The 26,372-nt window shown below is 37.9% G+C and overlaps 1 protein-coding gene across 1 annotated transcript; it reads left to right on the top strand.

The window, feature by feature from the left end:
- Window positions 1-260: 260 nt before the first annotated feature.
- Window positions 261-25,481, top strand: Gdi2 (GDP dissociation inhibitor 2). The gene is made up of 11 exons (XM_010621429.3): window positions 261-537; window positions 8,789-8,896; window positions 10,236-10,335; window positions 13,460-13,594; window positions 14,432-14,630; window positions 14,858-14,989; window positions 19,587-19,686; window positions 22,341-22,512; window positions 23,798-23,942; window positions 24,516-24,570; window positions 24,659-25,481. Exons 1-11 carry the CDS (start codon window positions 493-495, stop codon window positions 24,803-24,805), a joined length of 1,338 nt encoding a protein of 445 aa, XP_010619731.1. The 5' UTR covers window positions 261-492; the 3' UTR covers window positions 24,806-25,481.
- Window positions 25,482-26,372: the final 891 nt, after the last annotated feature.

The following is a 26,372-nucleotide window of genomic DNA, read 5'->3' as shown; positions in this document are numbered from 1 at the left end:
AAGCCAGGTCGCAGCCTGTGTGCCACTCCTCTCGCACTACTCAGAGTCCCGCCCGCGCGCCGCCGCCCAGACCACGGTGGCAGAGGACGGGCGGGAGCCGGAAGTCAAGATGGCGACGTCCCGCCTTCCTCTCGCGAGCGACCAGAAGAAAGTTGGACGAGTGATGGGAAGTAGCCAAGGAGAGGACGGGGAGTGCGTGACAGGCGGCTCAGTCAGCCTCTCTGCAGGCCCCGCCCCTGCCGCGGAGGCTCGGTGGCAGCCCGCCGCACCCTCCCTTCTCCGCCCTCCCTCTCGGCTTTGCTTTGCTCCTCTTCGCGTCGGAGGTGGCGGCCGGCCTCCCCTCCTCATCAGCTCCATTTTACCTCTCCCCGGGGTACCCTCTTCCCTCCTACCGAGAACGGCCCGAGCATCTTCCCGCCTCCTTAGGGTGGCAGCGGAGACCCGGCGCTTTCTCCTCCTCTCGCGGATCCTCGGTCCTCGCCCTGCCCAGTCATGAATGAGGAGTACGACGTGATCGTGCTGGGCACCGGCCTGACGGTGAGCTCCGGGCCGCGAGAGGGTAAAAAAAAGCCCGCAGCCTCACCCGGGAAGTGGAGGGCCCTGCCCCCGAAACCGCTGGGTCTGTGATTGCGGCTCCCTGGGGTGGGGGCTGTGTTGCAGAGGCGGCCTTGCTTTTCCCGAAGGCGTCGTGGCCAGTGGAGGAGGACTGGTTTGAAGGCGCCCAGAGCCCTAGGTGGAACGGGTGGCTTCGGCCTCGGAAACCCAGGCAGTGCGTTTGTGAAGCTAGTCAGTTGGGTAGTAATGGCCGAGTTAAAAAAAAACAAAAACAAAAACAAAAAACAGGTGAGAAATGAACGCTGCAGGCTCTTGCAGAATTAAAGAGGAAAGGAAAAAAAGAAGCCAGCCGTTAGGGTGCAGATGCTTCTCCGCTTCCCTTTTGGGTCCGTGACCTCTCCCTATTGGAAGCCTGGAAGCTCTGGTCGGGTGGCGGGGGTGGGGGGTGGTGTAACCGCTCACAGTTGCATTTCCTATTTAGCCAGTGTCACTGCTACGAGCCAGTCTGGCTGCCAAAGCCAGGTTGAAGGTTTCCTGGCAAGTCATTGGATAATCATTGCTTTGTGATTGGTAGTTTAAGTTTTTGGAGAAAAGGAAGAGATTAGGTTTCTTTAAAATCCTCCTCTAAAGAAGCCTTATTGATTCCTTTAAACCACCCTCTAATCCCACTTACTGGGCATCTGCAGAATTGGAAATGCGTTCTCTCAAGATTTGTCTGTTCAAATGCTTTGGCACCAGACCTCTGGCATCTTTTCCTTTTGTTTGGTTTGTACTCTGCCTCCACTGTCTCGCCTAGATTCTTTCCCTTAAGAATGGATTGGTGATTGCTGAAGGGCAGGATCTTTGTACTAGCAAACTCACTTCAGGGACTTAAAAGCTAAATCGATAACTTGAAGAATGCTTTCGTAATAGATGAATGCAAAGCATATCTAATACCATAGTATATTCCCTTGGATATCTGTCTGGTTAGACTCCTTTAGATAATGTTCTGCAAATAATGGAAGCGAGTTTTGTATCTTGTGCTTTTTTTTTTTTAAATGAGGAGTATTCATCTTGAAAAAACTCAGTTTTTAGAAAGAACCATTGATATGAGTGTTTTGGGAAATTTGAAATTCCACTGTGCTATTTAATGAACATCGATATAAATCATGTGAATTAGTTCCATGTAATTTGACCTAGTTATTTAATAAAAACTACCACGTCAGATTTGTTGAAATGCATTATAATTAGCAGAACCAAATTAACGTTTATTCCAGATAACACTCTGAAATAACTATTGTACATTTCTCTAGACAAGAGAAAACCTGTAATGTTTTATTCAGTCCTTTTTAAAGGAAAATTTATCTGTTTATATTTTGTGATGATTGTTGGACAATACACATTTCATACTCATTACGTTTGGCCAGTGCAGAAATAGACGTGTGACTGTTCAGAATCTAGAAGCAAACAGAGGTGATTGTTTACCTGGGAGGCCATACATACGGTCATTTCCAACATGGGATATTGGGCGGAATGTTTTAGATGGTAAATTGGGAAGCCTATTTGATGCCTAAATACTACTCTATAAATAGGCTTGCCCGCTGTGCTTTATTTATTTATTTCTTTATTTATTTTTTGGTACCTAATTGCAAGCTGAGCTTAGTAGTTTGTGGTGGAGCTTGCCCATTGGAATGGTTACTACTGCTACCTGTATATTGTAAGAGCCAGTTCTGTTGTTTTACTATGATTATTGCTGGTCTTTTCAGATTTGCTCCTGATTAAGGTCAGTTGAATACAGACAAGGGAGTAGGAACCCACCATCCAAATGAGTAGGAAACCATTGGGCATTCCACAGGCCCAATTCAGAAGCGTCACTTTGTATCAAATAAGGCACAGTCTTACTGTGTAACAACTAAATTAAAATAATATATTTTATTTAATTTTTCATTTGGAATGTGAGCTTTTTGATATTTAACTGGAAATGACTAATTTATGCTGTCATTTTATAGCTCTGATAACTTTAATATCTATGAATCTGCCTAGAATATTTTGTGAGGTGTTCTTTTAGAATTGTAACAGTTCAGGGCAATCACTTTATTACCATCATTGATAAGAGCAGTAATGACAGGATGATGTTGATGAGAAAGCTTAGACCCTCATTTTTAAAGGTAGCTTGACTTAGATGACAGGAAATTAAATGAAGAGACCACCAAAGTTAAATAACCTGTGGATTCGAATTAACTTTATTTAGAATGAATATACCAGGAAATTAATTTCTTTAATTTTTTGCTGAGATTTAAGAACCAATAAAGGCATATGCCATCAGGTGTGGATACCAAATATATGAGGCCAAGTATTTGTTATATATATATATTTTTGGGGGGTGTTATTTGATTTTTGAGTGAGGGTCTTGCTCTGTAGCCCAGGCTGGCCTCCAAGTTAAACAGGGGTCCTCCTGCCTCACCCTGCTGCGTGCTGGGGTTACAGGTGTGAGTCACCTGGCAGTACTTGTTATTTTTAAAGGCATTTTGAGTAAGTGTTAATGTTTTCTGTGTTGCCTTGTGTTATTTTTGTATTGAGTCTAAAATAAACTCGAATGAGTCCCCAAATATTGATAATAACTTTAATAAAGAATGCCTAAAATGGGCTGGGAGTGGTGGCGCACGCCTGTAATCCCAGCACTCAGGAGGCTGAGGCAGGAGGATCGCTGTGAGTTTGAGACCAGCCTGGGCTACATAGTGAGTTCCAGGTCAGTGTCAACTACAGAGTGAGACCCTGTCTCAAAAAACAAAACAAAACAATACAAAATAAAAAAGAATGCCTAAAATGATTTGGTAAAATCTCGAGTAAAGTTTGATTTTCTCTATAGGAGAAAATGAAGTAGTCTTTTAAAGAATTTTTAGGGAATTGAGAGGTATTCCTTTAAACTTATCCATTACCCCTTGGATAAATGCCTTTCTAAATTATATCACAACTTGTTAAACTAAGGAACCTAATTTACTTGATAACTAAGATTTCACATCATGAGGATTAATTACTGTATTTTGCTGTAACATAATGAAATCATTAATACCAGTAAGCTTTGTAGAAACTTTGACCCTCCTTTAATAATCTTAAAACCTCTTTGCTTTTGAATTCTTTGTAACCCCTCTTTCCTTTGCTGACAGGCTAGCAACTTTTTTTTTTTTTTTTTTTTTTTTTTTTTTTTAAAGGTTTTGTGAGACAGGGTCTCACTACGTAGTTGACACTGACCTGGAACTCACTCTGTAGCTCAGGTTGGTCTTGAACTCACAGTGATCCTCCTGCCTCAGCTTCCCGAGTGCTGGGATTACAGGCATGTGCCACCACACCTGGCCTAGGCTAGCAACTTCTGCTTTCCTATGCTTTCTGTGTGTTAGGCAACCTCTCACCAGGTAATTTGCACATAACTCACTATGTGCTTGGAAATAAATGGTGTTAGAAATAGTACATTAAAAAAAATGAGCGTAGCTCCACAACTGTTTGTGCGTCCCATATTTTTTGTTCTACACAGTAATTCTAGTAAGGAATTATGATTAGAAATATACACTTTGATAATCTTATAACTGTGTTATTCACAGCATTGTATGTTTAAAAATGATTGTACATTCCAGACAAACTTTTCTTTTGTCTTTATTAAAAATTTTATTTCAAATATAGTTTTGTACTTGATTCAAAAGTACAATACTGAACTATAATTTATAATTTCATAGATTTGCTTAGTCTTAGATTTGCTCTTTGAAAATTTTTGATGTAGCTCTGTTAGCAAGACATTAGAAAGTAGAAAGGTTAGCCGCAGAATGGAATAAAATGTTTGCGTTACATATAACCAATAAAGAACTTCCCATATCTCCAGAATATATAAAGAACTTTTATAAAGCAGTAAGAAAAAGACAAAGCTCATTTTAAAAATGAGCAAAAAATTGAATGGACACTTAATTAAAAAAAGATACCTATAATCACTAATCAACTATTTTAAAAAGTAGTTGATTAGTTAATAGGAAGTACAGATTAAATAATATTTTAACTAGAATGGCTGAAATTAAAATTAAAAAAGACAATAAGGGTCGGATAAGGATTGAAATGGCAAGGATATTTCTGCACTGCTGACAAAAGTCAATTGTACAACATTTTGGAAAGCTGATTAGTATCTGTTCTCATAATCTAACATAAATGCATACTTGAAAGACATGAAAGTGTTCAAGCGTGTTATTTGTAGTAGCGAAAACTGGAAACTATGCAGTGTCATCAATAGTAGAGTTTATGTGTAAATTTTGATGTATCCATGGGGTATATCCACAGCTTGTGTTTGTTCAGCTTTGTTACCCAAAGTATGGGTTGTGTAACTGCATCTACAACATCTGAGAACTTACCAAAAACTCAGAAGCTTAGCCTCCAAGCCAGATACCTGAGTCAGAATCTACATTTTAATATAATGTTTAGGTGATTGTTACTTCAGAAACACACCTTCAGATGGAGCTTTCTAAATCTGTCCTGGACCAGCATCCCCAACACCATGGGCCTGTTAGAAATACAGATCTCAGCCCCAGCCCAGACCTGCTGATTCACACTCTGGAGACTGTTTAGCCAGCCCCAGGAGTCGTGGACGCACCCTGAGGTTCAGAGTCTGTTTGGAGTGTACAGATCTCAGCAAGTTTTCGGGTGATGCTAAACCAGGAACTGCACTTAATCGAGCTTCGAAGATTAAGCTTGCTTTCTCTAAAGGCCCAGGTAGTAGTTTTTGCAAGACATATGATCTCTGTCGAAACTCTGCAACTCTACTGTGGTACTGTGAAGCAGCCACAGATAACACATAGAGAAATGGGCATGAATATTTACTGATAAAACTTTATTTATTAAAATAGTCTGCGGGTTGGATTTGGATCATGTATGTTGGGAACCCCTGCTCTATAACAATGAGAATAAGTAAATTAGACCTTACACTATCCTGAATGAATCTTTTAAACATAACATTGAATAAAAGATGTCAGATTAAAAGAATACTATATTCCATTTATACAGTGTTTGAAAGCAGAACAAATCTTTGCTATTGGTTATCATCAGAATGAAAGGGGATGGTGGAGGTTATGGCAGGAATAGGGAATAAGGGTCTTTCTGGAATATAATGTCTTCTTTTTCTTGAGCCAAATGAAAAATTAATCACACTCCTGTAGTAAAATTTGAACCTGACAAGCCAGAACATAATGTTTTGTTTTTTTGAGCTAATTTAAACATACTCATTTCTACAGTAAAAGTTGAATCTGATGTTAAGTATTTTTTTAAGCAAAACATCTATTGGTAAATTTTAGATAAACATAATGAAAACATTCGTCGTGGGGAATTTGTACCGGTACTGATAAATCTTGCTTCTTCCCCCCCCCGTTGTCCCCCCTCCCTTATGTACAGAAGCTTTGTTTCCATTTTTTTCCTTCAATTTTCTTTTTATCTTGTCTCTTTCTTTTCCCCATGTTAAGTAATTTAAATCATTTAAAAAATACTAAATGGATATGTGCATTATTTAGGAAAATTTGAAATTTGTATGACTTTTTTAAAGTGAAGATTTCAAAGTCATTTAGACTATTGGGGAATGAGATTGTATTTCTCTGCTATTTAGGGTCTTTTGGCAAATTTGAGAAACACTAAAGGTTTATAAAGGTGTGGGGCCTGGAGTGGTGGCACATGCCTGTAATCCCAGCACTCTGAAGGCTGAGGCAGGAGGATCATGGGCCAGTCTGGACTACATAGCAAGACCCTGACTCAAAGAAAGAAAATAGTGAAATTTCCTGTCTTCAAAAGTACAGATTATGAAAACTGTGGTATAGATCTTTGCTCAAAGTAAATCAAAAAGGGGGCATGGGATGTAGTTTAGCACAAAGGCTTTGGATTCAATCCCCCAGTACTACTACCACCAAAAAAAAAAAAAAAAAAAGTTTTGAATGAATGTGTACCACATATCTATTTCTTCTCGTTTATTAATGTGTTTTTGTCCCTCCCCATCCTCAGTAGGTTGTCATAATCCATCCTCTATCCTTGCTTTATTTACGATTTTCCTGATAATCCTCTTTGATTATCTGTTCACTCACTAATAGTTAACCAGTGGTCATCCTGTTCCTCTCTCTGTCTCTCTCTCTCTGTCTCTGTCTTTCTGTTTCTTTTTTTTTGAGATAGGGTCTCATTTTGTAGTGCAGGCTGGTCTTGAACCTACTATGTAACCCCTACTGGCCTCATACTTGAGGCAATTCTCCTACCTCAGCCTCCTGGGTGCTAAGATTACTGGTGTGATCCTGGATGCTTACTTTTTCATTTTAGACTGGGACTTGCTATGTAGTCAGGCTGGTCTTGAACTCACTATGTAGCCTAGACCGGCCATGAATTTGCAGGAATACTCATGCTTCAGCCTTTGAATTCTGAGATTACAGGTATGAGCCAACACATCTGGCCTTGATGCTTCTTTAGGGATCTAGTTCTTAAACATTTAGTTTCAAGGTCTATTCATACTTTTAAAAATTGAGGACACTGAAGAACTTTTGTTTATAAGAGTGGTTATAATAGAGAAATGAACAGAAATGAAAGATATTAATTTCCTCGAAATAACAATACTAAACCCATTTGTCACATGTTGACAGAAATGAGTTTTACAAATGTAACTTTTCCAAATTTATTAGAATACCATTGTCTTACATTTTCTGCAAATCTCTATATTATCTAATAAATCTCTAATAAAAGCCGTATTCTCATCTGTTTCTCTATTATTGTTGTATTTGTCTTAGCTGAATTTTATGAAAACCAGGGTGCACACAAATATGTAGAGGAAAAGGGAGATTATAATGTATATTCTTTTATTTACACAAAACACAAATGGCAATTTTTTAAAAAAGTTAATTGCAATATGAAACCCAAAACTCCATTAATGTTTTTGTATTTTGATACATTAAATAAAATCTGTTTATCCAGCTTGCACTTTGAATTCTCATATTCCTCTGTCATGTGTTTTATAGTGTCAAAAACTTGTGTTTGTTTGTACTGTCACTGATATTATCTGAAAAGTCTTTGGTATTGGGGACCTAACAGGTCCATGGTGGTAGATAGGTTGTTTAGAATTCTAATTTCCTTTCAGATTTTTTTTTTTTTTTTAAAGACAGGGTCTTGCTATATAGTTCAGGCTGGCCTTAAACTCGCTATGTAGCATTTTGGCCTCAAACGCAATGGTGCGCCTCCTCCCTCAGCACCAAGTGCTGGGATTACAGATGCGTGCCACCACACTTGGCTCCCTTCAGAATTTTGTCTTTTTGTTACTGGAAACAATGCTGAATATTTTCCTTTCTGCTCATTTTTGAAAAATTATCTGCCAAATACCCAAGCCTAAATAATTATAATTTATTCAGCCAGTTTTTCTTATTATTAAATTTTTTTTTTTTTTTTTTTTTTTTTTTGTTCTGGGGATGATTGAACTAGCTAGGGACCTTGCACTTGCAAGGTAGGCGGTGGAACCACTGAACTAAATCCCCGGACCTAGTTTTTCTTTTAAATAAAAATGATGACCCATGGGAAAAAGGCTAGTTCAGCCTACTGATTATGACATAAAAGATTTTTCTTAAGCTAGAACTATTGTCCATGTACTTCCCATTTTGTCATGTAGAACATATCCAGTTGAGTACTGAAGAGCACATTTGATGAGGTTAATTTTCAATGCTTTATTAAAGTGCCTGGTAGTAGTGAAGAATATAATGACTACTAGTATAGTTTTGAGTGTCTGTTGCAATTTGTTTTTATCCACCATTGATTTTGCATCATCAATGCAAATGTCAACCCAGTATAAAAAAGTCTCATATTCTTGGTGTTTTAGCCTTTGGACCCACAGAGTTTCATGGTTTAAGACCATACTTTAAATCTTGCTTACTTAACATCTTTCTTTATGTATTACATCACACTACATGGATATTAGTGTTAATTACCAAGAGAATGTTTAACATCAGGCTTTTTTTCTTTTTTTAAGGAGCAGTTTTAAACATCCTGTAGGACTTTCCTTTTTTTAGGGGAGGGTTTGTTTTGTTTTGTTTTTTGAAACAGGGTCTCACTGTGTAGTTGAGACTGACCTAGAAATCACTATGTAGCCCAGGCTGGTCTCAAACTCACAGCAATCCTCCTGCCTCAGCCTCCCCAGTGCTGGGATTACAGGCATGCGCCACCACGCCCGGCTCTCCTTCTTTTAAAAATACTTATATTTTTGCTGTAGGAATGTATCCTGTCAGGTATAATGTCAGTGAATGGAAAGAAAGTTCTTCACATGGATCAAAATCCGTATTATGGAGGAGAAAGTGCATCTATAACACCACTGGAAGATGTAAGTATTAGGTTTTAAAACCAGGATTAACTAAAAGTTTAAGCATTATAGTTTTGTTGTTTTTCCTTATTCTCTTAATCCACAAAAGTCTCCCCACTTTTTTTTTCTTTTGAGAAGTCTGCTAGGTCATAAGTAATTGTTTATTAGTTCTTACTAAACTGTGTTAGGGGCCACCTAATAGCAAGTTACACTGCCGTTAATGATGCTGATAACTTTGATCTCCTTCGGGTGATGACCACCAGATCTCTTCTTTGTAAGTAACTTATGAGACCACGCACTGGCACTGTGCCTTCTACACTTGGTGCATTTGTTAGCCCATTTTGCTTTCTTCCTGTATTATGTGTGTGTGTGAATTCAGAGAATTGTGAACCTTTACTGAGTATCTACCAGCTCTGCTTATATTCTGCTTTACCTCAGCAAAAGGGTTCGTGGAGTTAATATTCTCAGAGTTTAAACTAGAAGCTTTCTAGCTCAGCTTCTACTCAACTCATAGAAGTTATAAATTGATTCCTATCCCCCCGCAAAAAAAAAAAAGCCTGCAAGAAGCAAGAAAGCTTTGGAGGTGATGGTTTTTTTTTTGGTACCAGGAATCAAACTTGGGTCTTTGCACTTGCAAGGCAGGTGGCTGAACCACTGAGCTAAATCCCCAGCCCAGTGATGGATGTTTAATACTTGATAGTGATGGGTGTATGTAACCACTCATCAAAGTGTGTATGTTAAATGTGTGCAGTTCATTGTGTATCACTGGGGGGTGTCCAGATACGGGGTCTGTAGTTTCAGACTGGTACTGAGCTCTCTCTAATCCAGGCTGGCCTTGAGCTCTTGGTGATCCTCCCACCTCAGCTTGCCAAGTGCTGGGATTACAAGCATGCACCACCATGTCTGACTTGTGTGTCAGTTATGCCTCAGTAAAGCTTGAGAAATGATAACTAGAACCAATTTTAATTGTCTTCTGATTTGAAGAATCTAAAATGTATTTTTAACTCTTTACATAAGTACAGAAGCAAAATCAGGACTTCGTTATCTTTATTCAGGAGAGAATGAGTTTGATTTGTAATTGTTTGATTCTCCAATTATAGGGGACATGCTTTCAGAACTAGTATGTCACTGACCAACAGTTTTGTACTTTTGCTTTTCTGCTAGTAAAAAAACACTTTTGCAGTATTTATTTTGCATTTTTTAGTTGAATAATGTTTACACATATATTACAATGTTGGAAAAATTTCATCTGATAAAATGAAGTGCCCTTTTACCTCATGTGGTAATGTTGATATCAAAACCACTTAATCAAAAAGATAGTTTTTTGTTACATTATGGGTATTTTTGTTTTGCTTTTTAGTTATACAAAAGGTTTAAATTACCAGGAGTACCTCCAGCATCAATGGGAAGAGGAAGAGACTGGAATGTTGACTTAATTCCCAAGTTCCTGATGGCTAATGGTAAAAAATTCTAACTTAATTTTTTTTCCCCCGGTACTGGGGATTGAACTCAGGACCTGGCGCTTGCCAGGCGTGCACAGCGACATTGAGCTAAACCCTTGGCCCTAACTTAATTTTAATTATGATAGTACATTGAATCAGATTTAGAAATAGAAATTACTCTTAATTGAAAATATTATACTATGTGTGAGAAACTGGATTTTGTTGAAGAGAGTCTGGAGTTGGTAAGAATGGAAAGAAGAGGATGTGACTTATTAGTAAATGGCTCTGGAAAAACAAAATTATAGTTTGCATATTGTAAGCATTTTATGAATGCCAATTGTTTTTTGAGACAGGATCTCTATGATATGTGATATATACCGAAGTTGTAAATATTTGTAACAGATTTTTATTTTTTTCTCTTTTGAGACAGGATCTTGCTATGTAATTCAGGCTAGCCTTGAGCTCACTGTGTAGCTCAGGCTGGCCTTGAACTTGTGATCCTCCTGTCTCATCCTCCTGAGTGCTGGGATTACTGATATGCACTGCCATTCCCGGCTCAGATTTTCCTCTTGATGCTTTGGTGACAATCTTAAATAAATGGGCCTGCAGAAATAGTCATTTGAGTGTTTTTCTAATTTTTTAGGCTTTAAACACCTTTTTTCATCATACTTTTCTCATATTTTAGAGGAGTATGGAATACCTCTTTAAATTGCTGTGATATTAGTACTTTTTTCTGAGATGACATGGAGGAGCTAAATTTTGGTTATATATCTGTATTTGATGAAATAAAGGATGTGTTACTCTTTCCGCTTTTTTTTGAATTTATATTCTATAGTTTGTTTTGAAAGAAAAACCTCATTTGGAGAATCTCTGGAATTTAAAATTAACTGACTGACTTCTTTTAAAGTATAAGCAAAAATTTCTGTTACCTGAGTATAAGTATTATAATTATTTCCTTAAAATTAGAAAACAGAAAGGAGAAACTTGACACGATCTCCCGACCTCATGTGGCCAGTAGTCACAGATGTGTGCCTCCACGTGTGACGAGCAGTGATCTGGGGCCTTGCACTTCGCGGGCTGAGAGCTGGGCCCAGAGCTTCACATATACTCAGTAACTGCTGTACCGCTAAGTCCTCAGCCTGTCAACAATCTTTTTTAAAAAGTATTTTCTTTTTTATTGTCACATTTTTCTTTCACCAGTGGCTTTATCAACCCTTAATAGTACTTCAGTTTTTATCATATTGAAAGGTACAATGTAGACTTTCAAAATTCCTACTAGAGGATGAAGTGAATATTGGATGTTTGTCTCCTTTTTTCCTGTTCTTTGCTGAGTTAAGCTTTCTTGTGCTTTGCACATTTTCCTGTATTGATTTGAGAGAGTTCTTCATACATCAGGTTATCCCTTCTAAATATGTGTTGAAAATACCTTCTCATGTTTGTGATTTGCCTTATGACTTTTTTCTGTACAAAATGCTTTTAGTTTTCATGTCCTATTGGTTTTTCCTTTGTAGCTTAGAAAATTTCTTTCTATTTCAGGATTGTAAGAGTTGTTTTGTTTGCTGGGCTAGAGTGCTGCTCAGTGCACAGAGCACTTGCCTCATATGCACGGTCTTGGTTCAATCCCCAGCCTGAGGCAGGGCTCGGACACTTTTTTGACTTTTCTGTTTCAGTTTTTTGCCATATAAACTTGATCATTTTATCATATCAGCTGATTTACCTATTTTATGAAATTCATCTACTTTATCATATTATTGGTTGAAAATTAGAGATTGAAATTCATTTTTTTCAAAATGGCCAGTCACTTTTCCCTCATTACCATTTATCCTTTCCATTTTGACGTGCACTTTTTTTTTTCACATATGCATATATTGAGTTTTTATAAATTAAATTTTTGTACATGAGTCTGTATTGTTTTCCTCGGATTTGGAGACTCATTCATTTAACTGTGTTATATGCAAGTGTATTAACATCTAACTATATAAATCTCATTACTATATTTCTTTTGTCAAAAATTTTTGAAGTGTTTAACTACCTTGTTCTATGTATCCTTTCCAGTCAGCTTTAAGATAATTTTTATTTCAAAGAGTTTGCTATTTTTGGTGTATGAGAATTCTTGGGCCAATGATTAGATAATGCTTCTAATTGCAAGCCCAGCTCTTTATCTGATGTTGGTGCTCACTTTGGTGAATATAAATCGACTTGGAAACATAGTTTTGATTTGGTTCTCTTTGAAATATAATAGCAACTATAGAGTAGCTTAAATTCATTTGCAGTACTATAATTCTGAACCTCTAATAAGCCTGTAATAAAGTGTTTGATAGCTTCTGCAAAGCAAGTTAAGAATTATTAATCTTGAAGTTGTAACATTAAAAATACTTCTAAATATGCAATAAGTATGCATTCTGTTTGTACATTTAAAAAAAGCCTTTGGAGTTTTTTTTGGGGGGGTACTGGGGATCAATCTCAGGTCCTTGAGCTTGTGAGGCAGGGGGCGGAACCACTGACCTAAATCCCCAGCCCCCTTTAGAGGTTTTTTGTTTTTGTTCTTATTTTTTTGTAATTGTGGGATGATGTTGAAGAATTGGGTAGCCATTAGTGGTAGTGAAGGCACATTTGTTTTTGTGGTACTGGGAATTAAACAGTTAAGCTGTATCCTTAGCTGTTCTAAATTTTTTTTGTTTTAATTTTGAGACAAAGTCTCACTAAATTGGCTGAGCTATCCCTCACATTTGCTTTGTTTTGTTTTTTTAGTACCGGGGATCGAACTCGGGCCCTTGTGCTTGCAAAGCAGGTGGCGGAACCACTGAGCTAAATCCCTGGCCCTAGCCCTCACATTTGCAATCCTCTTGACTCAGCCTCCCGGGATTAAAGGCATGTGCTGCTGTGCCTGGCCTTAGTTTTGCTATTTTTTCATGTTAGTAAGATTTTTTTGAGAGAGAAAGAGAGGGAGAGGGAGAGTGAGACAGGGATTAACTTTGTAGTTTAGGCTGGCCTGGAACTCACTGTGTAGCCCAGGCTGGCCTCACTCGCAGCGATCCTCCTGTCTCAGCCTCCTGAGTGCTGGGATTACAGGTGTGCGCCACCACGCCTGGCCAGTGGCAGTAAGATGTAAGTTATGGTTTGAATTATGTGACTTTTCTAGGTCAGCTGGTTAAGATGCTGCTGTATACAGAAGTTACTCGATACATGGATTTCAAAGTGATCGAAGGGAGTTTTGTCTATAAGGGAGGAAAAATCTACAAAGTTCCTTCTACTGAAGCAGAAGCCCTGGCATCCAGTAAGTAATTTCGTTTTCAGAATAATAGATTGCATAGCAGACTGCAATCTCAGAAATCTATCCATGTGGTCAGCTAGTATTTATTGAGTGTCTGTCATGTGCCAGACACTTTTCTAGTGTAGGGGATAAATCAGTGAATTTTAATGTTATGCACAGTTCAGGAGAGGAGGAGAAGGGAGATAAAATCAGAAAATTTTCCTTTTCATTACCTCTCTATCAGCTATTTCCTGCTAGTAGGACTTGATTAAATAGGAAGAGCTGGGCATTTGAGGTGGAAGTTTACAGTAGTCTGTTCATCTGTATTTAGTGTAAAAGGCAGTGAACTGGTTATCTGAGACATCATTAAAGTAAGTGATCAACAGCACAGTCAGCATTCAAATTTTTTTGAGGTTAATTTGTTCTTGATATCTTAAGGTTCTTTTCGGATTATACGCCACAGTATATCTTAGTATTCAGAAGAGGAAAAAGAAGACTGTTCAGAATTTTAGCATTTGGCTGAGTTGTCAAAGGAGGAATGTTGAGATTAATGTTTTCATAAATAATGTTGTTCAGTTATTTTACTTCATATGTAATAAGAGGCTGATTCAACTTGTATTTAAGTAAGTACTGGTTACAACTACTTGTAATTGTAAGGTAAAATTGAAGATCTTATAACCGGCTTGTGTTAATTATGTAGGTTTATTTTAGAGTTCTGTGAAGCTGGAAGCTGCTTCGTCAATTCCCACATCTTACACTTTGATCAGAGGAGCCTAAATTAAATGACCTGCACAAAGTTTCTTCCCATTTTTCCTTGTTGACCTGTTGTGAGTGTGTGCTATTTGAAAAATTCTTTTGTAGGCTTAATGGGACTGTTTGAAAAACGTCGCTTCAGAAAGTTCCTAGTGTATGTTGCCAACTTTGATGAAAAAGACCCTAGAACTTTTGAGGGCGTTGATCCTAAGAAGACCACAATGCGCGATCTGTATAAGAAATTTGACTTGGGCCAAGATGTTATAGATTTTACTGGTCATTCTCTTGCATTATACCGAACTGATGAGTAAGTGTTTCATGTTTTTAGATTTGTATTTTTCTTGGAACTCTGAGTTTCCCAGTTTTCCAAAGTGGAAATTCTGACAGAATAAATATATCACTATGTTGTACTATGAAAAATGAGGTTCTAGTTTTAAATTAGTGTTAAAGTCTTTTAAGTGAGTAAGAAGGTAGTAGATTGAACAACAAAGAAAACTATCACACTTTTTTAAACATACATTTCCTTTTTTTCAGCTACTTAGATCAGCCATGTTTTGAGACCATTGATAGAATTAAACTTTACAGTGAGTCTTTGGCAAGATATGGCAAAAGCCCATACCTTTATCCGCTCTACGGCCTTGGAGAACTGCCACAAGGGTTTGCAAGGTAAGAGTGCACATTTCCTCTGTTAGCTGAGCTGCATCCCCATCAGAGGCACATCAACTGTGTTTTGACTGAAATGAGACATGCCTGCGAGTGGTAGATGCCTTTATTTTCTATTTTTTGCTACTGGACTTTGCACTTGCAAGGCAGGTGGTGTGTGGCCCCACTGAGCTGAATCCCGGGCCCTAGATACCTTTATTTTTATTAAAATTTATGTATAGTGCAACAAAGATCTTCAATAAAAACAAGTTTCAGTTTTAGCTACCCACATGGTAGTCGTATCGCTATGCTTTTAATTTGCATTTCTTGAACTAATATTGTCCACTTTTCATGAACTTTTTGGGCATTTGTACAGTTCTGTGCTGTGACTGTCTTTTTACACATTGCTAAAGATTTGGGTTGTCTCTTTTTTTTTTTGGTTTGTAGAAGAATTTGATGTATTGCCACTTGTCAGGTATATGTATGTATATATTACAGAATTTTTTTCCCTGTCTGTGGCTTATCTTTACATAAGAAGTTGTACATTTTGATACAGTTCAGTGTATCAAAATTTTATTTTTATGCTTAATGCTTTGGGATCTTATTTAATAAATCTTCACTTACCCTAAATGTACCTAGATACTCTCTTGTATTTTTCTAGAAGCTTTATAGTGATTCATCTTGAACTAATGTTTGTGTGTGGAAATGATGTAGGGCTTGAGATTCCCTCCCTTGCCCCCCATTCTAGTACTCAGCTGTTCTAGCAGCATTTCCAGAGAACACATTCTTTTCCAGATAGTCTTGTGGGGAAATGAGGTAGACACTGTCTACTCAGGGATCCACTTTCATTCCAATGATTTGTTTATATTTCCTATGCTAGATTATTATAGTTTTGTTGTAGGTCTTGGAATTAGATGATGCGACTCCTTAGGCTCTCAGGTAGGTTCTCTTTCAAATTTGTTTTGACTGTTTTAAATCTTTTGCATTTCCATGTATATTTAGAATCAGGTTGTCAATTTCTAGAAAAATGCCTGTTGTGATTTTGATTGGGATTGAGTTAAATCTGTCAATCAGTTTGGGGAAATTTTCCATTATAGTAATAGTCTTCAAATCCATGAATGTGCTTCTGTGCTATGTATGAGATGATCAAAAATATGGTGAAAGTCACAAATTTAATGTAATAAGGCATTGTCATTAATTCTCAGAATACTATACTTTGCTTCAAATACACTTTTCTAATCGTTCTTGGCAATATATCTTTTATTGTAATGTTATTTTTTAATTTAAATATCGCATTTATATTTGTTTTTTGTCTCTACAATGTTTTAACGTAACACTGTGAATTCATATGTTTTAAAATTTTGATGTTATTTGTTTTAATTTTATTTTAAAATTACTGTTGAGTCATAGAAATACAATTTGGAGGGAGAGGGAAAGATAAAGTGAGGAAGGGGAAGTAGAAAAGATTAAGATGTGATTCCTGGGCTGTACCCCCTCTCCGCTCCCTGCTTTCCTCTGTTCTTGTGAGGCAGGGTCTTCCTGTGTAGCCCAGGCTGGCCTCGAGCTCAGCAATCCTCCTGCCTCAGCCTCCCAAGTGTGGGACTGTAGGTGTGCAGCACCACACCTGGCGAGATTTGCACATTTATTTATTTGAGACAGCAGTGCCTTACTACGTGGTCCGTGTTAGCCTTGAACTCACTTTGTAGCCCAGGCTGGCCTTGAACTCGTGGCAAGCCTCCCTGAGCCTCCTGAGTGTGGGGATGACAGGCATGTTCCGTTGTGGCTCACCTTTAAGTCTCTTGAGGACAGTATATAACTGAATCTTGCTTTTTCATCCACTGTGACATTTCTAGAAAATGTTAGCTGTTTGCAGTATTTGATCCAATTGTATTTAACACAGTTATACATATGGTTGAGATGAATCTGTTATTTTTGCTTCTCCTTCTCTGTGCTCATTGCTCTTTCTCTTTTTGAACTATCTTCTTATATTCATTCCATCTTAATTCCTGTAATGGGTTTTTAGCTACACATTTTTGGTTTTTAAAATCTTTTTGTGCTTATCCTACAAAGTAGTGTATCTTTTATCAGTTTAATTTTAGAGTTAATATTGTACTATTTTACATTCAGTATGGTACACGAATTTTGCAGTACTTACTCTATTTGCCATTCTCCTTTGTGTTATTGTGTATATTTTACATTTCCATACTTTTTAACTTCCCACACTTCCATATCAAACCTGTAATACCATTAGTCGTGTGTGTGTGTGTGTGTGTGTGTGTGTGTGTGTGTTTATTTTACATTAAACAGTTTAAAGAAATGAACAGAAGACCTGGGGGAGTAGAGTAGAGTAGTTCAGTGGTAGAGTACTTGCCTAGCACGCAGAAGACTGGGTTTCAATTCTCAGAACTAAAAACAACAAAAAGAAAAAATAAAACTAGCTGTTAATATTTATTCACTATGTACCCCTTTTGTTGCTCTGTATTTCTGCTGGCAATTGCTTTGTTTACATCTGGTGCCCTTTTCCTTCACCTTCTCTTCTGCACCCTACAGAATAGGACTGGTGGTAATGATTCCTCTTAGCTTGCCTTTATCTGAAAATGTTTCACTTTTGTGGCTAGAAATTGTTTTAACACTTTGAAGCTGCTTTTCCTTTCACTTGGAGTTCAGAGTAAGTTAGCTGACATTTGTATCCATAGTTTGTAGTGTGTTTTTCTCCTCTGGCTGTGTTTAGGCTTTCAAGATTTTCTTTGGTATGGTATTTTCATTAGGATTTGCCTGGTGTGTTTTAGGGGTGGTGGTTACTGACCTGATTGTAGATTGAAGTTACTTCAAACACTTTTTATGTTAAATGGAGAATTTAAAAGCCATTTCTTCAGTTGCTTCATTCCCTTTCCCCACTCTTCCTAGAACACCAGTCACTTCTTTGTTGATGTTATTCCTTAGGTTATTGAGGTTCTGTTTATATTGTTTTCCTTTTTTCTTTCTCTAGCTTCATATTGGATAATGCCTGTTCATTTGTCTTCAAGTTCATTGTCTTTTTCTGCTATTTTCTATAGGCTGTTAATTCCATCTAATGACTTACTTTTTTATATTTTAGATCTAGAATTTCCATTTTTTATAGTTTATTCTCTGATACACTCAGTTTGACTCTCTTAAGTGAATTTATAACAAAAATATCTGAGAGCTTGGGGATTCAGCTCAGCAGTGTTACACCTGCCTCACAAACACAACGTCCTGAGTTCGATGCCCAGTGTTGGGGGTAAAAAAAAAAAAAAAAGAGTATCTGTCCTTAAACATACCATTGGATATATTTAAAGTAGCTGCCTTTTAGCTCTCCTGTATTTAAACATCTAGGTCACCTGGGCATCTATTGATTGTTTTTTACGTTTATTCTATATCATATTCCTGTTTTTTTCACATACATATGGATTGGTAGAGATGTTGGATTCTTCTGAAAAGTTGAAATTTTTGTTCAAGCAGGTAGTTAAATTATTGAGTGTTAATCTTGAAGTTGTGGAGGCTTGATTTTATAGTTTGTTAGAGTGGGTCTTTTTCAGTTTGATTGAATAGTTAAATATTAAGCTGTGGTCTTTCTGGGATCACCAGCCTCCAACATGATGATATTAAACTTCAGAACTTGTTTTTTTTTCCTATGGCCAGCAGTAACAGTCTTGGCTCCCCTTTTCTACCCTTTAAAGCTGTTGAGCCTGCTAGATCCCTTGGATTTTAGCTCATGTACAAGCATTTTTTGAGCTAGTTAAGATTTGGTATTTTATCACAGATTTGTTAGAACCTTTCTTTTGTGGCTCTTCCTTTGTAGGGCTTTCTTCTACATTTTATTCTCTTTTGGCAGCCCTGAATCTGTAAGACCACATGTTTATGCTTCTGTCCTAGCTCTCCCAAGTACAAAGTACTTCCGCTGGGAAAAAACCATTTAAATCATGTAAAGATCTCAACTAGTTGCCTCCCTGTGAGCCTTGTCTTCTTTTTCTGCCTGCTTTAGGTACTCACCACTGCCTTCTAATAATGCTTCTCCCTTCCCTAGTAGTGGGGATCGAACCCAGGGCTTTGTAGATGCTAGGCAAGCACTCTACACTTGAGCTGCATCCCTGTCCTCTTTTATTTGGAGACAGGGTCTTGCCAAATTGCCCAGGATGGCCTTGAACTTGTCTTCTTCCTACCTCTGCCTCCTGAGTAGCTGGGATCATAGGAATGTGTCACCACACCCAGCGAGGACAGTTTTTATGTCCAAGTTTTATTTATATAAAGGAGGATTAGGCCAAATCACTATAAGCAATTCCTCCATTACTGATCAGTGCTGTTTTTAATGTGGTGCTTTTTTTTTTTGGTACTGGGGATTGTGCTTGTGAGGCGGGCTACAGCAACACTGAGCTAAATCTTTGGCCCTTAACTTTGTATTTTTAACTGTGAGTGTGGGATGTTAAATCATGCTTTTTACTCCGTTTCATACAGTACTTTATAACGAATTAAACTAATATCCTTTACAAGGAAGCTGAACAGTTGTATTTGTATATATTGCACATAATTAATTTAACTCTAAGGAGGAAGACTAGCAATTGAAAGTTAAAATATTATAATTGAAATTTAAAAAATTTTCTAGGCTAAGCGCTATTTATGGTGGTACCTATATGCTGAATAAACCAATTGAAGAAATAATTGTGCAGAATGGAAAAGTGGTTGGTGTAAAATCTGAAGGAGAGGTAAGTAACTTGTACAGTTGAAAAATATATTCTTGTGAAGAAAATTATATTATTTATTTAAGTGCTTGCTTGTGTGGACACTGGTGATCTGTTTTAGACTGTATGATTGTATTCATTGTAACAAAGGACATGGTATGGTTGCTGTGCTTTATTTTTTAAAAAACCAAAGATCTTGCCTGGGGATTTGGCTCAGTGGCACTGTGCCTGCCTCATAAGCGCAAGGTCCTAAGTTCGATCTCTGGTACTGCAAAAAAAACAAAACCAAAGATCTTAATTTTCTTTTATGTCAGTTGTTGCTTCTCTGAGGTCTAAAATATGCAGATTACTGATAAGTCTTAAATGATAAGTATTCCATAATTTAAATAGTGTGGGTTGGTGTCTGTCAAATTTTTATTTAAATTTAGCTTTAGTTGTAACACTTGCTATTTTTTGAGTGACTTATAGATTGGAGCTCTGAGCTGTGTTCCTCAGATTTGAATCATACACAGTGCAACTCTGATTCCAAAGTCTGAAGAGGCTTTTTTGTCCTTAGGTGATCATACTAATGATGTCTGTTATATTTTGTTATTTAGATTGCATCAGAAATGATTTGAGATCAAATTTTATATACGTGTAAGAAGAGGGAATGCTTTACAGTGCACTTAGAAAATGGAAGGATGAGATTTTACTTGGTGCTTTGTCCTTCTAGTTGGTTCCCTCATTCTTTTATTATTTAATTCCTAGGATGAGGAAATGGCCAAATGGCTTAAGACAGGATAAATATCATCATGATTCCACTGTGTATATTATTAGCTTTATAAGTGGCCCAGTGGACACATAAAATATTCTGTTTTATTGGAAGACAAGAAAAAATAAGTCAAGAAACACCAATGCTTACAGATAGAACTGCTCCAAAGAGAGACTCAAAAAGTTAAGTTTACAAATTGTTTTCCTATTCCTGGTGATACTAGTTGGCAGTCTGTACCTTATTAGTGTAGCTTTACTTTTGGCATAACTATTTTGGGGAGTATGGATTTTTTTTTTTGTGGTACTGAGCTATATCCCCAGCCCTCTTTGGAAATTCTATTGAAGGGAAAATTGCATTACTTTTTTTATTTTAGTGTTGGGGTTTGACCCTCGGGCCTTGCAGATGCTAGGCAAGCGTTCTATCACTGAGGGATCTCTCTAGGCCCCCTTAATTCATGGTTATCATCTTAACCATTTTAACTGTCCATTCACTGGTTTTAAATAAATTAAATATATTCAAATACATTTAAATAACGCACAACTACCACCACCGTACATCTCTAGAACTTCTTCGTAAAACTGAGCTCTTGGAGTAACTCCTTCATCTTCCTCCCAGTCTCTGCCACCGTCGTTCTATTTTGTCTCTATGATTTTGACTGCTTTTAAGTATTTCATGTAAGTAGAATCATACTGTCTTTTGTGAATGGGTTATTTCACTTAGCACATGCTCAAGGTTTACCTGTGCTGTAGTATGTCAGAATTTCCTTCCTTTTTAAGGCTGAATAAAGATTCCACTGTGAGTATAAACCACATTTTGCGTATCCACTAATCAGTGGACAATTGGGATGTTTCTACATTTTAGCTGTTAATAATGCTGTGCTGTCAGATTGGTATATAAATAAATTCTAAGACTCCACTTTGTTATTTAGGGTATATACTTGGAAATGTAATTCTATTTTAAATTTTTTGAGAAACTGCCATACCATTTTTGACAGTGGCTATACTGTTTTTCATTCCCATCAACAGCACAGTTTCTCCGCGTCCTTGCCAACATTAATTTTGTTTATAGTACGCATCCTAACGGTTATGGGGATGTTGAGCATATTTTTATGTGCTGTTGGCAATTTCGTGTATCTTCTCGGAGAAAAGTTTAAATCCTGTGCTCAGCTTTGAATCTGGTCAATTTTCTTTGAAGTTTAGTTCTTGATATACTCTGAATCAGTAGCCCATATCAGATACATTATTTTCAGATATTTTCTCCAATCTATGTGTTGCATTCTCACACCATTGGTAGTGTTTCTTCGAGGTCAGTTGGTCAATTGTTTTTTTGGGGATTGAACTCGGGTCCGTGTACTTGTAAGGCAGGCCACCGAACTGCTGAGCTAAATCCCTGGCCCCAGTTTGTCAGTTTTTGTTGGCTGTGGCTTTGATGTGTATGAAGTCAGAACAAAGCCAGTACCAGGAAGTTGTTGCCCCACATTTTCTTGTAAGGGTTTTAGCTTTTTGACCCTTTCACCACTTTTTTTTTTTTTTTTTTTTTTTTTATTTTTTTGTATATGCTGTTAGGTACGAGTTCATCCTTTTGCATGTGAATAACAATTTTCCCAGCACTGTTTGTTGAAAAGATTATCCTTTCCCCAGATTGCTCTTCACATCTTTGTCAGAAATCATTTGACTGTAAATGTGAAGGTTTATCTCTGATCTTTCTTTTCTGTTCTATTGGTCTTTATGTCATTTCCTCTCTGTTGATTACTTAATGAGTCTTCCTGCTTTTTCAAGATTTTTTTGGCTGTTTTCGAATTCAGTCCCTTATGATTCCATGTAAACTTTAGGGTGCATTTAATTTTGACATTGTTGGCTTTAATCCATGACTGTGGGATTTATTTCCATATATGCATGTCTTCAAGTCTTCATACATTTTATTACAGATTGCTCGCTGTAAGCAGCTCATCTGTGACCCAAGTTATGTAAAAGATCGGGTAGAAAAAGTGGGCCAGGTGATTAGAGTTATATGCATCCTCAGCCACCCCATCAAGAATACCAATGATGCCAATTCCTGTCAGATAATTATTCCACAGAACCAAGTCAATCGAAAATCAGGTGAGTTTTGAAGACCAGCATGTTAGTGGAATTTTGTTAAATTGCTTCATTCCACCCCAAATTCCTAACTTTACATGCAGTCTCATAAGGTAAAGACTATAGCTTTCATGTGGGAAACAAAAATATGGGTCCTTCTGGCCCCTGGAGGTACCCTGCAGCACTGTTTAAGTGGGCCGGAAGCATTGCTTCCCCTTCACGCACTGGATGTCCTGTACGACACGACAGTAGGTGAACCGTGGAGATGGTGTTCATTACATGAACAGACTCTGCTTTACTTTTGAGCCGATGACATACACAGCTGCTTCTGTAATATTACTTAGAAGGTTAATTCTTTGATTTTAGGAATGTGCTAGAAAACAGTATGCATTGGCCCTAAGACTGCAACTTCTAATTTGCTTGCTTTAGCTAGTTTTCAACAATTGTGTTCCCATCTTTATCTAAAATTTAACTTAGAAGGGATTACCAGCTTTTAAACAGTTAAGAGCTATCTGCATAATGATTTTTTAAAAAAAATAAGTGATAATGAACAGAGTGATGTGGACTTAATCTTTCACTGGTTCCCAAGCAGGTGTCAGGTCTATGAAAATCTAGAGAAAGGGTCCAGTAACTATTTCCTCTATTTGAAATTATGTTCTTCCTTAGAATAGAGGTATGCAGACCAAGTCCATATCAGGAATTATTTCAGTTTATTCCAATTCAGAAATAGATTTTGCTGATGCTTTAATAAACGAGGAAATCGCCGGGTGTGGTGGTGCATGCCTGTAATCCCAGCACTGGGGAGAGGCTGAGGCAGGAGCATTGCTGTGAGTTCAAGACCAGCCTGGGCTACATAGTGAGTTCCAGGTCAGTCTCAACTACATAGTGAGACCCTGTCTCAAAAAACAAAAAAAGCAAAAAGAAAAACCAAACAAACAAAAAATAAATGAGGAAATCAATTCTTGATAAATCCTTTCTTTGTTTAAAACCTTTCCAAATGCTAAGTCAACAGTGGAAGAAAATACAATTTTTAGTATGGTTTGCTAGATTTTTCAGTAAGTTATCACAGCTGGGAAGAGATTTCATTCAGTTCATAACCACATAAACGCTTCATCTCTAGCAGGTTAAAATAAATTTGTCATTAAATATTTACATTTCCATGACCCTTGCCTCCATACAGAACTTTAGAAGATCTTGCCTATTTCAAGTAACATTAATTAACAACTCCGTGAAACATGGTGAAATGTGAGCACTCCTGTTGCCCTTGTTCATAAACTCTAGGCTCTGAACTGCTTTTACTTGCTTCTAGATATCTATGTTTGCATGATCTCCTCTGCACACAATGTGGCGGCACAAGGGAAGTACATTGCTATTGTTAGTACAACTGTGGAAACCAAGGAACCTGAGAAAGAAATCAGACCAGCTTTGGAGCTCTTGGAACCAATCGAACAGAAGTGAGTGTTGTATTCATTTATGTTGACTAAATATGAACTCGGGTCTTGATTGTGGCTCTGCGGTGGGGTGCATATGAGAACCAGGAAGGCGTTTTGTGGTTCCTGTGTGAATGTCCTTACAGTGTCTTATCTCTGCTTGTTTTAGTCATTTTCCTCATTTGCTGGGACACAATTCCTGACACCTGAGACTTAAAGGTGGCGAGGTTTATTTGGTTTTTAGAGGGTTCCATCCATAGTAGGCTGGCTCCAAGATGAACAGTGTGCTGGAAGGGCCTGGGTGGAGGAAAGCTGCTCATGTCGTAGTGCCTTGTAGAAGGAGATGCACCCTGTAGGTCACACCTGTAGTGACCCATCTCAATAAGGTGTCACCGCCTAGCAGGACAGCTAGCCCCTCCCTGATCATCATCTTCCAAAAGCCCTACCTCTGAGTAAGCACATGAGACTCTGGTCATTCTTGGTCTAAACCATAACACTGCTGGTACCATCTTAGTCTTGAAGCACAGAACTTCAGGCAAAGCAGTGACCGAGTGTGGGGCCAACTAACTTGCCAATATAATTCTTTTCCCTCTCTAGATTTGTTAGCACCAGTGACCTCCTTATACCAAAAGACTTGGGAACAGACAGCCAGGTGAGTATGGTGATCTGAAAAGAAACATTATTGAGCTTTATTGGGAAACATCTCTAAATATTCTTGTCTTTGCAATCTTTATTCCCAGATCTTTATTTCCCGTGCATATGATGCTACAACTCACTTTGAGACAACCTGTGATGACATCAAAGACATCTATAAAAGGATGACAGGATCTGAGTTTGATTTTGAGGAAATGAAGCGCAAGAAAAATGACATCTATGGAGAAGACTAACGGCAGTACATGTTAATATCTAATTGGGACAAATTAAAAATTTGGCAAATAATACATATTGTATGAAATCAATATTGTAAGGCCTGCTTTTGTAATCACAATGGAGATTGAAGAGTGCTGTACCAGTGAATACTCCCCTTCATCTTTCTAATCTTATGTATTAACTTTTCATGGATTGGCTGTTCAGATTGATGGGAACTTGTTCAGTTTAACCAAGGTGGCTTTTTTCTAGTGAAGAAACAGTTTTAAAAAGGTGGTGATACCAATTCAGAGAACTTGATACAGTATTTGTATCTTTTAATCAGTGTAACTTCGCAGTTTTGTGTTTCTCCTGAAGAGCTGGAACCATACAATGTGTGCCATCTTGACATTTGTGAGACTAAATTGAATATTCCTTATTTTAGGACAGTATCCTTAAGTTTTCCCTATAGGTATTTTGTGTTATATCAAATAATGATGGGCAGGGCCCAAATAGTATAGCCACAAGTTTGGTTCATGTGGACATGTATTTCTATCCAAACTCCATGCAAAGGAAGAGTTTGGAGAAAGCCAGTATGTGTTGTTTTAACCTAGGAAAACTGAGAGAAGGGGAAAGGAACTTAATCTATAAAGCAGGTAAAATATAGAAGCATCTTCTGTATCCCAGGTGTGGCATCTTCAGTGGACCAAGCTGCAATGCAGTATTGATTTGACAGAGCCTCTACTTTAATGATGTCGGTCTCAGAATGGCTCCAAATGATTTCTGTACTGCAAAATAAAGCCAAGCTCTGGAAACTACCGCTCTCTGTGTGGTTCTGTTTGTGTCCTGATTGTGAGGGCCACAACACAACTGCTGTGTGTTGCATTCAGGAGAGCTGGCTGAGAATGATGCCAGAGTCAGATATGCATGTGGAGCTGGAGCGTATACAGTTCTTGATCAGGATGTGTCAGAGTGGTTCATCTGTGTCCTCTGACTTCACTGTGTGTTAGCAGACGTGCATTTTATACTTGACAGCATGGCTGCTGAGACACTTTTTGGTAAGGTGTGTGTGGTACTGGGAATAACTCGGAGTCTCGGAGACTTTTTTTGTCTTAAGACAGAGCCTTGCTAAGTTGCCTTCCGCCTGAGCCTCCCAAAGTGCAAGGGTTACAGGAGTGTGCCATCATGCCAGGCCTGACCTATAAGCAACTTGGGTTACAACTCGAATTTTAGTTTTAACTTACAAAGTCTTGAGGTATGACCCAAATGCTGGTCTTTCTTGTGTGGGGTTGAGAAATCCTGGGCAAATGTCTCTAAGGACACAGAGATCTCCCTGGAAAAAAGTGGCTAAAATTCTACAGGAGAGACTTTGAAGGCTGTGTAGTGGAGCTTGAGTCAGTTGACCCTGTGGTTGGTGATACCGCTAGAAGCAGGGTTCACAGGCAGGTAGACGGTGGTGATGCTGAGGAACTGGAGGAGAATCCTCAGTGGAACTGTCTGCAGAGGAACTGCAGCAACTTCTGGCTGAGCAACAGAGAATGGCAGCATAAGTGCTTTCTGAAGAGGAGGGGGAGTGTCAACAGTCAGTGCAGCAAAGTCCTGAAATAA

Source organism: Fukomys damarensis, unplaced genomic scaffold (genome assembly GCF_012274545.1).
Source record: "Fukomys damarensis isolate Sample0158 unplaced genomic scaffold, DMR_v1.0_HiC HiC_scaffold_10, whole genome shotgun sequence".
Lineage (NCBI taxonomy): Eukaryota > Metazoa > Chordata > Mammalia > Rodentia > Bathyergidae > Fukomys > Fukomys damarensis.
The sequence above is the reverse complement of the archived record's forward strand: the minus strand, read 5'-3'. Positions and strand labels throughout refer to the sequence as shown.